This window comes from Ictalurus punctatus, chromosome 3 (genome assembly GCF_001660625.3).
Source record: "Ictalurus punctatus breed USDA103 chromosome 3, Coco_2.0, whole genome shotgun sequence".
Lineage (NCBI taxonomy): Eukaryota > Metazoa > Chordata > Actinopteri > Siluriformes > Ictaluridae > Ictalurus > Ictalurus punctatus.
Genome location: NC_030418.2, coordinates 14,926,800 through 14,939,987, shown reverse-complemented (window position 1 = coordinate 14,939,987; position 13,188 = coordinate 14,926,800). Strand labels below are relative to the sequence as shown.

Genomic DNA, 13,188 nt, shown 5'->3' with positions numbered 1-13,188 from the left:
TTAATTCAAGGGGTTTAACAAAAATATTACATTAAACGTTTAGGAATTACAGCCTTTTTTTTTGGTTTGGTTTAAAAACAACAACAACAACAACAACAAAATTTTCACAGGCTCAAAAGTAATAGGACAAACTAACAATCATAAATATCAGGATTATTTTTAATACTTGGATGCAAATCCTTTGATTTCCTGAAGTCTGGAACCCATCAACATCACCAAATGATGTTTCCTCCCTTGAGAGGCTTTGCCAGGTCTTTATTACAGCCATTTTTAGTTGCTGCTTGTTTGTGGGTCTTTTTGCCATCCGTTTTGTCTTCAGTAAGTGAAAAGCATGTTCAATTGGCTTGAGATCATCAGACGTTTAAGAACATTTAATTTCTTTGCCTTAAGAAGGTCTTGGGTTGCTTTCACTGTATGTTTTGTGTCATTTGCCATCTGCGCCGTCCCATCAGTTTTGCAGCATTTGACTGACTCTGAGCAGAAAGTATAACTGAACACACTTCAGAATTCATCCCGTTATTTCTGTGATATCTGCCTACAGAGGGGTCATTTCACATTTGTAAGATAAACCTTATGACAAAAGAGAGCTAGCAAAATATTTAGCGTTGATGCTGCAAGAAACATTTACATGTGGAATCTGTTGTTGTGACAACACTTTCTATTCTGGTATAAAATCTGAATAAACACATTATACTTATATATTAGTTGTGAAAAAAAATAAACTGTTTAACTTTCAAAAAGAACAATGTGAATACTGTATACTGGTGAGCTAAAGCAAGTAACCTGTCACACCATTAAAGACTAGAGTGGTGCATAGCCTCTGTGACATCACAACAAGCAAAAGACCACAAACTACAATAAACAGTTTAGATAGGCTGGATAGATAAAATTAAAGTCAATCTGCTTCAACTAAAATGAGTAAAATGAGGCCTACAAGCAGTAATATGATTTATATATTTATTTTTTAAAATGGCTCATTTTACGAGTCAAACTGCTGGGTCATGTTACTGGGTCATAGTGCGGGTGATCCAATCATCATAATGTGATATAATGGTGTAGAGTCCGGGCTTCCTGGTGGAACCACATTTCCTCCCTCCATTTGAAGTTATTCCCACAGCAATGCCATTATATAGCAGAGGACCACCAGAATCACCCTGTAAGAGGAGTAGATAGGTCAGCGAAAATTATTTAAAGGATGTGCAAACTAGGCAGGTTGGAATAACCTGGCTATTTACAGTAAAGGCAGGTACGATACTAGGGTTAGTGAACATCACTAGCTTAAATCCTGTAAGCCCATTCCCAAGGGCTACCCATACTGAAACAATTATTTCTAATAATGTACCCTTCATGAAGCACCCCCTATTATATTAATTAATAAAATAATGATTAAAATAAACAGATTGGTATATCTGACAGACCACTGACAGACTACTGAACTCAGTGGCTTAACAAACCAGAATTATAAACTTATTATGAACTTCCTGTGTTTGTTAATGAATAAATGACCATGCCTGACCACAAGTGACACTTACCCATGGATAAAACTGAAGGGGGAGTAAGATGTTAAGTAGATGTTATGAATGGCAAAGCCTAAGACTATGTGTTATGTGTCATATGGATTATCCTCTGCTTCAGCTCGTCTGTACTGAGGCCTGTTACCTCACTGCTACACTCTCTACGCTCTCCCCTGCATCTCTCAGTCATCCTGTCTCAGCTGTCTCACTGACTGACTCCTGGAACTGACAATACGTTTATTTATGTTTGCATTAATTAACATGCATTTCCTCTCAGTGTTGACTGTCACATCTTACTCAGTTTCACACAAGATCCTATCCCAGGAAATTCAGGGAACAAGGCAGGGGACACCCTGCATGGGGTGCCAACCCATTACAGGGTACAACTGTACACTCACATACCCATTCACACATTATGGACAATTTAGAGATGCCAATCAGCCAACAGTGCATGTTTTTGATGGAGGGAGAGGAGAGATGTCCGGGAAAGGAAAATGGAGTACCCTGAGGAAACCCCTGAAACACAGGGAAAACATGCAAACTCTGTACACACAGGACAGAGGTGGGAATCAAACCCCCAACCCTTAGGTGCGAGACAAACATGCTAACCACTAAGCCACCGAAAATGCTACATCAGACTAATATAAAGTATTTCTGAGCGATTGTAATTTCGAACATTATCTGTGGCTGGGAGATCAAGAGAGCATACAGCAATTGGCTGTGCTGTCTGGTGAAAGGGATGGTATTACTCACTCCACTGGTTATCAAGATGACCCTAAGCAATCAAGGTTCACTGTGAGCTCTAGAATAAGGGAGTTAGCTATTTCCTCATAGTGTCCTAGTTTCAATGCACTTTAATGTATTATGAGCAGCTGTTCTAAAAGATTTGGTTGCTGGCTTCAAGTGTCTTGGAGGAAACATGTGTTAGTCTTCACTCTCCCTGATTGGTAGATGTTGTGTCATGGGGGGAACTAAGCAGGAACGTCAAAATTGGGGGAAAACTGGGAAAAGCGCAAACAATGACTGATTCATACCACAGAGAGATAGTTTTAGATCTAAGATTAAAACTTACATCGCAGGTGTCCTTGCGTGGTTTGCCAGCACAGAGCATATTTGTTGTAAAGGATTCCCCATAGGAGTTACTGCGACCACAGATCGAACTCTTTATAACAGCAACAGTCACCTCATGGAGTTTGTCTGGCCGGCTACCCAGGTTGTCCAGTGAGCCCCACCCAGCAGTTTCCACAGCAACATTTGTATCAGGATCACTCCCCCCTGCTCTCTGGAACTTCAGAGGCTTCACTGCATCGCTCTCTATGACTGGCTGACTTAGCTGCCAATTACAGAGGACATTATATGTTAGTGGCACTCAACACAATATACAATGATAAGGTATAAGAATTATCTCCTCCCTACCCTCTATTTCTCATTTCCTAGTTTATACCCAGACTTTCTATACGTTACCTTGACCAAAGCAATATCATTATCATAATTCTCTTTGTTGTAATCAGGATGGTTATAGACAGCAGCCATATCAAACGTTTGCTTTTTGTCCTCTGCCTGAGATAGGGAATGAGCACCCAACACCACCTTATATTTAATGCTACAGGAGAGAGTACACAGACATGCAAAATTATCTATTAACACACATTTTGAATGGCACATGAATTTATTGATTTAAAATAAACTAATCCCATGGAAAGGTACCATTTGAAAGTCATTCAAGATGTTCAATTTATGAAAAATACATTTCTGAAAGCTTTTTACATAACTATGAAAATAGAAGTGTGTGAACATCAGACTATGAAACAATTATAGCACCATACTGAAATGTATGTCTCTAAAAAATATGCTCCCTGTTTGATTATGGTACTTACCCGCCCTGGAAACAGTGTGCAGCACTCATAACCCACTGACTAGAGATCAGAAATCCACCACAATTGTGTTTGCCTTCCAGCTGCAGTGAGGCCATGTAGGGACGGGAGTGTGGTGTAGATTCCTTGCCACCTGTGATGCATTCACCTTCTCATAGACACAAGTGAGCATAGTAAGTGCTAATTAAAAAAGCAAAAGCTGAAACAAAAATTCATTTAGATTTGGGATAGTGTAAAAGTTAATTAAATCATTTGTTTGTTTTTAAACCCTTTGTTAACCAACTGGTAGAGGGCAGTCTTCATTTCTATTTTGTTGCTGCATGGAGAACATATTGGATGTCAGTAAATCTGCATGATGACTTTATGTCTTAACATGGGCTGAGGCATTAAACAATGCTGCATAGATAATACTATTAACACAATCGCTTCAGTTCCACGTGAACCTGAGGAAGAAAGGTTTCAGATACAGTGCTGCAGCTACCTGGAATAAACTTTCTGTAAACTGAATGTTCTTATTACACTGGTCTATTTAAAATATCTATCAATCCATTGTGCACAATTAATACATTGCTTTCTCTCATGTTCTCTTATGTTGATTTATCTATTATGTGGCTTTTTTGGTCTTTTTTTTTTTTTTTTTGACAACTCTTAATATGTTTCCAAGATTTAAATAAACCTAAATAATTCATATTAACCTCTCTATTCATAATAAACCCAAGTGGAAGTCATATATTCTACTCACCAGGTGGTAGTAATACATAGAAGAGAGCTGAAGCAATGATCACTTGTAGAGAACCCATCCTGAATGACTCGTTTCTGCCCACTGCCTTCTCAAGATTGAATATGTTTATAGTCTTGGCTGTTTTATATAAGCTGGGAGTGGGTCTGCCTTTACAAGAAAAATGCAGACTTCTTGGAAATCATTCCTTTCTCCTCCTACATTAATGTGATGCTGAGACTTGTCTCCTATCTCCACTTTGGCTCTGGCTCAAAATTATTGCTTCACCGTTGTATTTTCGTTTTCATCTCCAGATGTTTCCAATATCCATTATCAAATCTTGAAAGATTTGGCTAATAATAATTCTAAAAAGCTCAACTGCTTGACCAACTATTTTGTTAGTGACTTATATGACACACAAATACACAACCTGCACACACACACACACACACACACACACACACACACACACACACACACACACACACACACACACACACACACAAATACACACACCACAGATCACAGATTAAATACTTTAGGCCAGTGACAACATGTTCTTTTCGGAACTATGTTAAGATGAATACAAATAACAAGTCAGTATATGTTTTGTTCCTCATACACAGTTCTACAATTATATAAAAACAAGGAAACTGGCAGGTAAAAAATGCTTATGGAAATTTACAGTCTGGAAAACATCAGCTTTAGAATTACTATAATATTCTCGTTTGTATATTTATATGAGGTGAACTCACTTGTGTTGGTTTATTCCAATATACTAAACAGACTGTTAAATATAATCAACTGCAAGAAAAGTTAATAAATGAAAGACACGCAGTAATGCTGTCTTGGCAAATACCAAAGTTGTTTGCTCCTTTTTAAGGACTTAAAAAAAAGTAAGTACTAAGCTCCACCACGTCACTGACTTCTTGTAGAAATTGTGAATCCTGTTCCCAAACAACTAACTTCTACCCATGTAGCTGCTAAAGAATGGCAAAGAATATACAAACGCTTCTAAAAGTACTGGAACAGCAAGTCCAACTCTTTTGTTTTTGCTATACACAGAAGGTATTTTGGTTTGAGATGAAAAGATGAATATAAAACGATAGATCAGAATTTCAGTTTTCATTTCCTTATATTTACATCTAGGTGTGTTACACAACTTAGAACATGGCACCTTTTGTTTGAACCCACTCATTGATTTTTTGATCAAAAATATTAAAATATACTGACAGATGTTTCTTGTCGCCTAGGCATGCCCTGTTAGATCGATTGCTTAAAGAATTAATACTTCTGAAGTCTACTCTTGCTTTCAGCCCTGGGTGTTGCCTTTTGAGGACTTCATTTATTGTTAGAAAGGATAAACCAAAATGAAGACCAGAGAGTTGTCCATGGGAGAAAAAAAAGCCATTTTGCAGCTGAGAAAAGAGGGAAAATAGATCAGAGCCATTACACAAGGATTGGGCATAAACAATACTACAATTTGGAATGTCCTGAGTAAGAAAGAAACCACTGGTGTAGCAACCAGACATTGAACACGTCAGCCAAGCAAAACAGCAGCAGTTGATGAGAGAAACATTGTGAGAGCTGTGAAGAAAACCCCAAAACAACAGTCAATGACATCACCAACATCCTCCACAGGTCAGGGGTGAAGGCATCACAATCTACCATTTGAAGAAGATTTTGAGAGCAAAAATTTTGAGGGCAAACCACTCATCAGCAGTAAAACCCAGAAGTCCAGATAGGATTTCACAATAAAAATACAGAGATGAGCCCCAAAAGTTCTTCAACCAAGATTAACCTCTGCAAATGGAAAGGCCAAAATGTGGAGAAAGAAAGGATCTTCTCTTGAAAAAATACGAGTACGGTGGAGGTAGTGTCAAGGGCTCACTGTATTTACCAGTTTTACCAATCTTTTTCTATTCTTTATCATTGTCCCCTTATTTTCTTTTTACTAGCTTGATTTTGCTTTACTTGGGAAAGGCACGATTGCTTTAAGGTCTCATGTATCTGTGATCTATGTGCAGCAGTGGACTGAACCATTTGTGCCTTTCAGTGGTGCAGAAGGGCTCCACTATTTTTTATGTATGAAAAGTTGAGGACCTTCAGACTGTTATATCATGTCATATTATTCAGTTAGAAATTTAGAAGCTGTAGGTGAGTTCTGCTACACTCCAATATATTGCACTGTATATACAGGTTTTTGGGCATACCCCATAAAGATATGATGTTTAGATTGCTTAAGCAAATTTTTTTGATTTATTTATTTTTTTAAATGCCACACTCGGATATGTGAATTTTCAAATGCAGAAAGTCTGCCCCGTTGGTGAGACAAAATAATTGAACCTCTATTACACACTATAAAAATGTAAAGGAACCTGATACCTTTAAAGTGATTTAGTTATGTTGATGTGTGACACTTCTTTGTTGTTGTTGTTGTTATTTTTTATTGTTGTTGTTTGGAAAATTCCATGGCTTTAAGCCCTGTCAGAGACTTGGCAACAGTCTGGAATTGTCAGAGCAGTCTGTCCTCATGTCAGAGCAGTAGTCTGTTCTGATAATAAAAAAATATTGCTTCCAGAGTATGTAACTTAACCCTACTCTATAAAAAACAAACAAACAAACACAAATTACCTTGTCAATTTATGAAAACTGACTGACAGCTTAGTTGCCATGTAAATCCTGTAATTAATATCAAATATCAAATGCTGACTGTTATGTATCTCCACTTTACTGTATGTAGTCCTGTATACTGTACTATTGTATTGTTATGTGTTGCATGGTGCTGGAGAAATGATATTTCGTTCTAATGTATATGAACTATCTGGAAGAATGATAGCAAAAACCCACTTGATTGATTTGATTTTACGTTTAAAATCCTAGTGACAAATCAGTCACTAGTATGATGCTTTGTAGTACACCTTTGGGGTAGATCCAGGGCTGTCTGTAAATAAATCGACTTTTGCCCTGCTGTGGTGTTTTGAATTAGCAGAATCACCAGCACTTCTGCTGTCCAATTGCACCCATCTCTATTGTTGCTACTTCGCAATTGACAGGGAGAAATCCTAAGGGCAAGCCCCAAAGGAGAATATGTGTGCCAGACCTGTGCCTCAGGGTATGCACACAAGTTTCTGTCATCTGTCATACTGTTACATGCTTGTGTGATGTAACTGACAAGCACCATATCACTGACACCGAAACAGTCTGAAATGCGGCATTCCTATTTTTTTTTACTGTGGTTGTTACTGCCAACATTGCTGCTAGATACAGAAAATCTGCATATGGGTAATCTTTGGCCACGTCCAGTTCTGTGACTACTTTTATAATCGGAGCAACCCTGTCTTTCAGCAAAATGGATCACATAACATATTACTCTTCTCATTATTGACTTTTAAGCCCACAGAGCTTTCACATTTGAAATCATGAGCTCCATCTGTCTTATTACTCTGTCACTCATAGCAGCCAATCATCTAGATAGCAAAACACACAGGGGCTCTCGGACAACGTGCAAACACATTGTTAACACCTTGGGTGTTAACCCAAAAGGAAGGACAATGCTTATATGGAAGTGGAGAAGTTGTCTGTGTTCCACATCAACTGGAATGTTATCTTTCGATTTATGCATGTTATTTATTCCATTGCTCATATCATATTTGGTATGCACAGCATATTGAAAGGCAATCGTTTGAAGAACACATCTAGGTATGCCAAATCTAGAATGGGGTGGATTCTCCCTCCATGTTTTGGAATGAGGAAATATCTTGGAAAAAAATCTGGTGAGGTATTCATGTACACTCTATACTGCCTGTTTTCACTGTCTGTGGACAGTGTGCTCAGTAACCATTTATCTGATGTTATTGTCCATGGCTGGAATGATTTTGTGCTTCGGGTGAATAAATCATGCTTTGTCAGATTGGGTAGTGCTTGCCCTGGCCTGAACCCACCACTTGTGTTTTTGCTCTGACTTGTTCTTGTCTGTTGTCGCTGAACCCATTTTCTGTAAGCAATTTCCTGCATAACTCCATACGTTCACCGCTGCAGTCTTTGAAACTGAGTTCTTGTGAAATAATGTGACGTTGGCTCAGTGGTTGGGGGTGGCACGGTGTCTTAGTCTCGCACCTCTGGGGTTGGGGGTTCGATTCCTGCCCTGTGTGTGCAGAGTTTGCGTGTTCTCCCCGTACTTTGGGGTTTCATCCGGGTACTCCAGTGTCCTCTTCCAGTCCAAAGACAAAGGCATTTGGCATATTTTCAAAAGACATTGGCATCTTTAAGTTGTCCATAGCATGTGAATGGGTGTGTGATTGTGCCCTGCAATTGGTTGGCACCCCAGCCAGGGTGTCCCCCATCTTGTGCCCCAAGTCCCCTCGGATAGGCTTGGGATAAGATGTACAGAAAATGGATGGATAGATGGGTTAAGCAATGCCACAGATAGCAGTCTGTCCCATATGCTTAGCCTGTGTTTCAACGACTTCCTAAACATGTGCGCCAAAGATCAAGCACTAGCAGCAGGTTGTGCAAGTTGTATTTATTTATTTATTTATTTATACCAACTCCTGGAAATAGCATTTGAGAAAGTCAAACTTCCAATGTGTGTCAAGACCTAATGATTTCCCATGCCCCCCACCACTATGACTCCCATAAATTGGTACACTATCTGTTATCTGTGCCCGTTTAATCTGCCATCGTGGTCATTATCTCCTTAAGATGGAAAGAGCAAATGCATCACAGTGTTGGTGATGCAACTTAAAAGTGTTGTTCGCTTTGCAGTCCAGTTCATCAACCCTATTTTATTCAGGTTGTGTGCAGCACGGATTCGCTCACAATGGTTCATTCTCTAGCCAACAGAATTGGCTATATAATGCTGATAACCGAGATGGTGTTCTCTTCAGCATAGGTCACTTGACTCGTTAACATAATTATTCAAAAATGTATTCCCCAGATATCGAAATTTTTTGGATTAATTGTTTTAATAGTAGACATATGAAAAGTAATTTGTACAATAAATACTCAAGTAGTTCACAAGATAACTTATTTGCTCTTAGATGAGTAATTTTCCAATTCTACTTTTAGTAAGTTATTACTACAGTCGCAGTACATTTACTCAAGTCAATATGTTTTGAACTTTTTCCAGTCACTGGCTGTGACTCAATGTGTGATACTTGCAGATACACAGTTTGTCCACAAGGAGACAGGAGAGTACCTTTTACCTTATTCCTTATTCCTAGAGGGAATTTGAAAAAGAGGAAGACTCAGAAGTGTTAATGTGTAATCATAATGTGTGTGTGTGTGTGTGTGTGTGTGTGTGGGTGTGTGTGTGTGTGTGTGTGTGTGTGAGAGTGTGAGTGTGTGTGAGAGAGAGAGAGAGAGAGAGAGAGAGAGAAATGTGCGGATGAAGGATAGAGATATGTGACAGTTTTGACCTTGTAGAGACATTTTACAGGTCCTTATGAGAAAAACTGATTTTGTTTGTTTGTTTGTTTGTCTGTTTTTTGTTTTAACAAAAAATGCAACTTTAATTTAAAAAAAAAAAAACTAAAAGCATCAAAAGGTTTTTGAGGTTAACTTTACTGAGGTTAAGGTTAGGGTTAGTATTAGGTGTAGCCTAGCATTAATTAGCTGTATTAACAATTATGTCAATTGAAGGTCCTCACAAGGATAGAAACTCAACAGAATGCTTCCTTATTAGAAACTTTTCCACATAAAGACAATCCATAACTATCAATAAGAAGAAATGCTTCACCAGGCTAGGAAACCTATATTTCGTCTTTTATAGAACTTTAACTTCGAATGAACCGATGTCTCTGGCTGGGGTCAGAGGTCAGTGTGCCCCACTCAGGATTGTTTGGGAATGACTGGCAGAAGGAAGTATCTCCTAACCAATAGGAAGAGGAAGCATTCACTCAGTCAACACACTGAAGATGGGCTCTCATTCCTGCCTCTCAGGATTCATTTGTCATCTTTTATTTCACATGCCATGAGCTTTGAATTGTATTTTCAACATCTCCTGCAAATTATAATACCCACTAGCTACTAAAAGTGCATTGATTTAGTGTTTTAGGATTAAAAAATATATATATATATATATATATATATATATATATATATATATATATATATATATATATATATATATATATCACATTTTAGGAAGATAATCTTTTTAAATTAATTACAAAAAATTTGGATGTTGTGTAAAATGTAAATAAAAACAGAATGCAATGATTTGCAAATCTCATAAACCCATATGTTATTCACAATAGAACATAGAAAACATCTCAAATGTGTAAACTGAGGAAATGTACCATTTTAAAAGAAAACTAAGGTAATTTTGAAGTTGATGACCGCAACATGTCTCCAAAAGAAAAAAGAAATAGCTGGAGGTTAATTGGCAACAGGTCAGTAACATGACTGGGTATAAAAAGAGTATCTTAGAGAAGCAGAGGCTTTCAGAAGTAAAGATGGGCATAGGTTCACCAATCTGCGAAAAACTGCGTCTACAATAAGTGGAACATAAAATTGCGAAGACTATGAATCTCATCATCTACCGTACATATTACCATCAAATGATTCAGAGAATCTGGAGAAAACTCTGTGCGCAAGGGACAAGGGTGAAAATCAGTATTGCATGCTCGTGATCTTCGGGCCCTCAGGCGGCACTGCATTAAAAACAGTCATGATTCCGTAATGGAAATCACTGCATGGGCTCAGAAACACCTCCAGAACTCATTGTCTCCAGAACTCAGACTCATACCATCCACAAATGCTGGTTAAAGCTCTAGCATGCAAAGAAGAAGACGTATGTGAACATGATCCAGAAATACTGCCATCTTCTTTGGGCCAAAGCTCATTTAAAATGGACTGAGGCAAAGTGGAAAGCGGTTCTATGGCCAGACAAATCGAAATGTTAAATTCCTTTTGGAAACCACGGACGCCGCATCCTCTAAACTAAAGAGGTCTAAAGAGGAGAGCGACTAGCCGGCTTTTTATCAGCTTTCAGTTCAAAAGCCTGCATCTCTGATGGTATGGGGGTGCATTAGTGCCTATGAAATGGGCAGCTTGCACATCTGGAAAAGCACCACCAATGCTGAAAGGTATATACAGGTTTTAGGGCAACATATGCTTCCATCCAGATTCCATCCCATCTGTACTTCTGAGAGACTCTGCATCTCTAAGATACTTTTTTAATACCCAATCATGTTACTGACCTGTTGCAGTTAACATAATTATTTGCAAAATGTTCATCCAGCTGTTTCACTTTTTGAGATGTGCTGCGTATATCAAATTCAAAATTACCTTATTTTTTTCATAAAATGCTACATTTCCTCAGTTTAAAGATTTGATATGTTATCTAATGTTCTATTGTGAATAACATATGGGTTGATGACCTTTGCAAATCATTGCATTCTGTTTTTATTTACATTTGTTTACATTTTACACCGTTGTCTATTTGTGTCATATTAACATACCATAGCAGTTGACCCTTAGGTCTATATTCACAATTTTATGTATTTATTTTTGTGTTAAATCATTGCTTTTTTTCAGCCTATTTGTTTCCAATTTTGGAGTTTAAGGGTAGCTGTCACTCAACACCACCACTGCCACACCTCCCTGCACTTCTCACACCTCTATTCAGGTGATGACATGTTTAAGGAAGTAGGTAGAGGAGTATTTGGTCTTTCTTTCTAATTTATGAATGTAATTCATTAGAATGCCACCACTAGTCTTCTGCATATTCAACAATAAGATATACCAGTGTCTTGAGTGTAGTTAATAGTTAAGACATTGATAACATGAGGTAGCTATGGGTTTTACAAATATGTAAGATCGATATAGATGCAGCGTAGTGATGTTTATTATTCCATGGCCTCGATGATTTTTCAGTTGATTCTTCTCCCTTTTGTATTCTGTATATACTGTATACAGTGGGGTCCAAAAGTCTGAAATCACATTGAAAATCTAGGATTTTTTTACATTTAAAATTGGAAATAAACAGAAGGTTTTAGAATTTTGAAATCCATCCATCCATTTTCTGTATCGCTTATCCTACACAGGGTGGCAAGAAGTTTGGAGCCTTTATATTGTATCCCAAGTAACTCGGGGAACGAGGCAGGGGGCACTCTGGATGAGAGGTCAGCCCATCACAGAACACAATCACACACACACACACACACACACACACACACACACACACACACACACACACACACACACACACACACACACTCACACACTCACACATCCCTACGGACAATTTGGAAATGCCAATCAACCAACAACGCATGTCTTAGGACTGGGGAGGAATACGGAATACTGGGAGGAAAACCTCAGGAGAACATGCAAACTCAGTTTTGAAATATATTAAACAAAGAAAATAAATGTTCAATATCTTGAAATATTTAATATTGAATATTCTGCATTATTTCTAGGTCTCTATTTAAATGAAAACAAATGTGTGATATTGAGCATGTACAAAAGCTCAGATTTTCCTCATGCCTAATCTCTTCTAATGAAGCACGTGTTCAGATGACACTCTGATGAATTTGATCAAAAATGGGGATGAGTAGGGATACATTTATAAATTTAAAAAATGTATATCCGGAATTGATATATTTCTGTAAAGCTGCTTTGTGACAATGTCCATTGTTAAAAATGCTAGTGAAATAAAATTGAATTGAAGTGAATTGAAAAGTTTTGCACAAACTTTTGGAGTCCATGCCAGCTCCTGTACACGCTGTCATTAAAGCAAAAAAATTGAAAATAAAAAAATTAAAAAACAGACATACCAAATACTAACAAACTCTGAAATTCATGTAAATATTTCAGATTCTACTTTTCACTCAAGTTGTTGTTAATAATATAATCCATCCATCTTCTTTACCGCTTATCCTTTTCAGGGTCACGGGGAACCTGGAGCCTATCCCAGCATCGGGCACAAGGCGGGGTACACCCTGGACAGGGTGCCAATCCATCACAGGGCACAATCAGATACACATTCACACACCCATTCATACACTACGTACACTTTAGACATGCCAATCAGCCTACCATGCATGTCTTTGGACTGGGGGAGGAAACCGGAGTA

At 38.0% G+C, this 13,188-nt stretch overlaps 1 protein-coding gene across 1 annotated transcript; it reads right to left on the bottom strand.

Annotated features, from left to right (window-relative positions):
- Positions 1-517: 517 nt before the first annotated feature.
- Positions 518-4,216, bottom strand: cfd (complement factor D (adipsin)). The gene is made up of 5 exons (NM_001257116.1): positions 4,131-4,216; positions 3,392-3,536; positions 2,979-3,117; positions 2,587-2,847; positions 518-1,154 (listed from the first exon to the last, which is right to left on the bottom strand). Exons 1-5 carry the CDS (start codon positions 4,186-4,188, stop codon positions 1,005-1,007), a joined length of 753 nt encoding a protein of 250 aa, NP_001244045.1. The 5' UTR covers positions 4,189-4,216; the 3' UTR covers positions 518-1,004.
- Between the last annotated feature and the right edge of the window lie 8,972 nt (positions 4,217-13,188).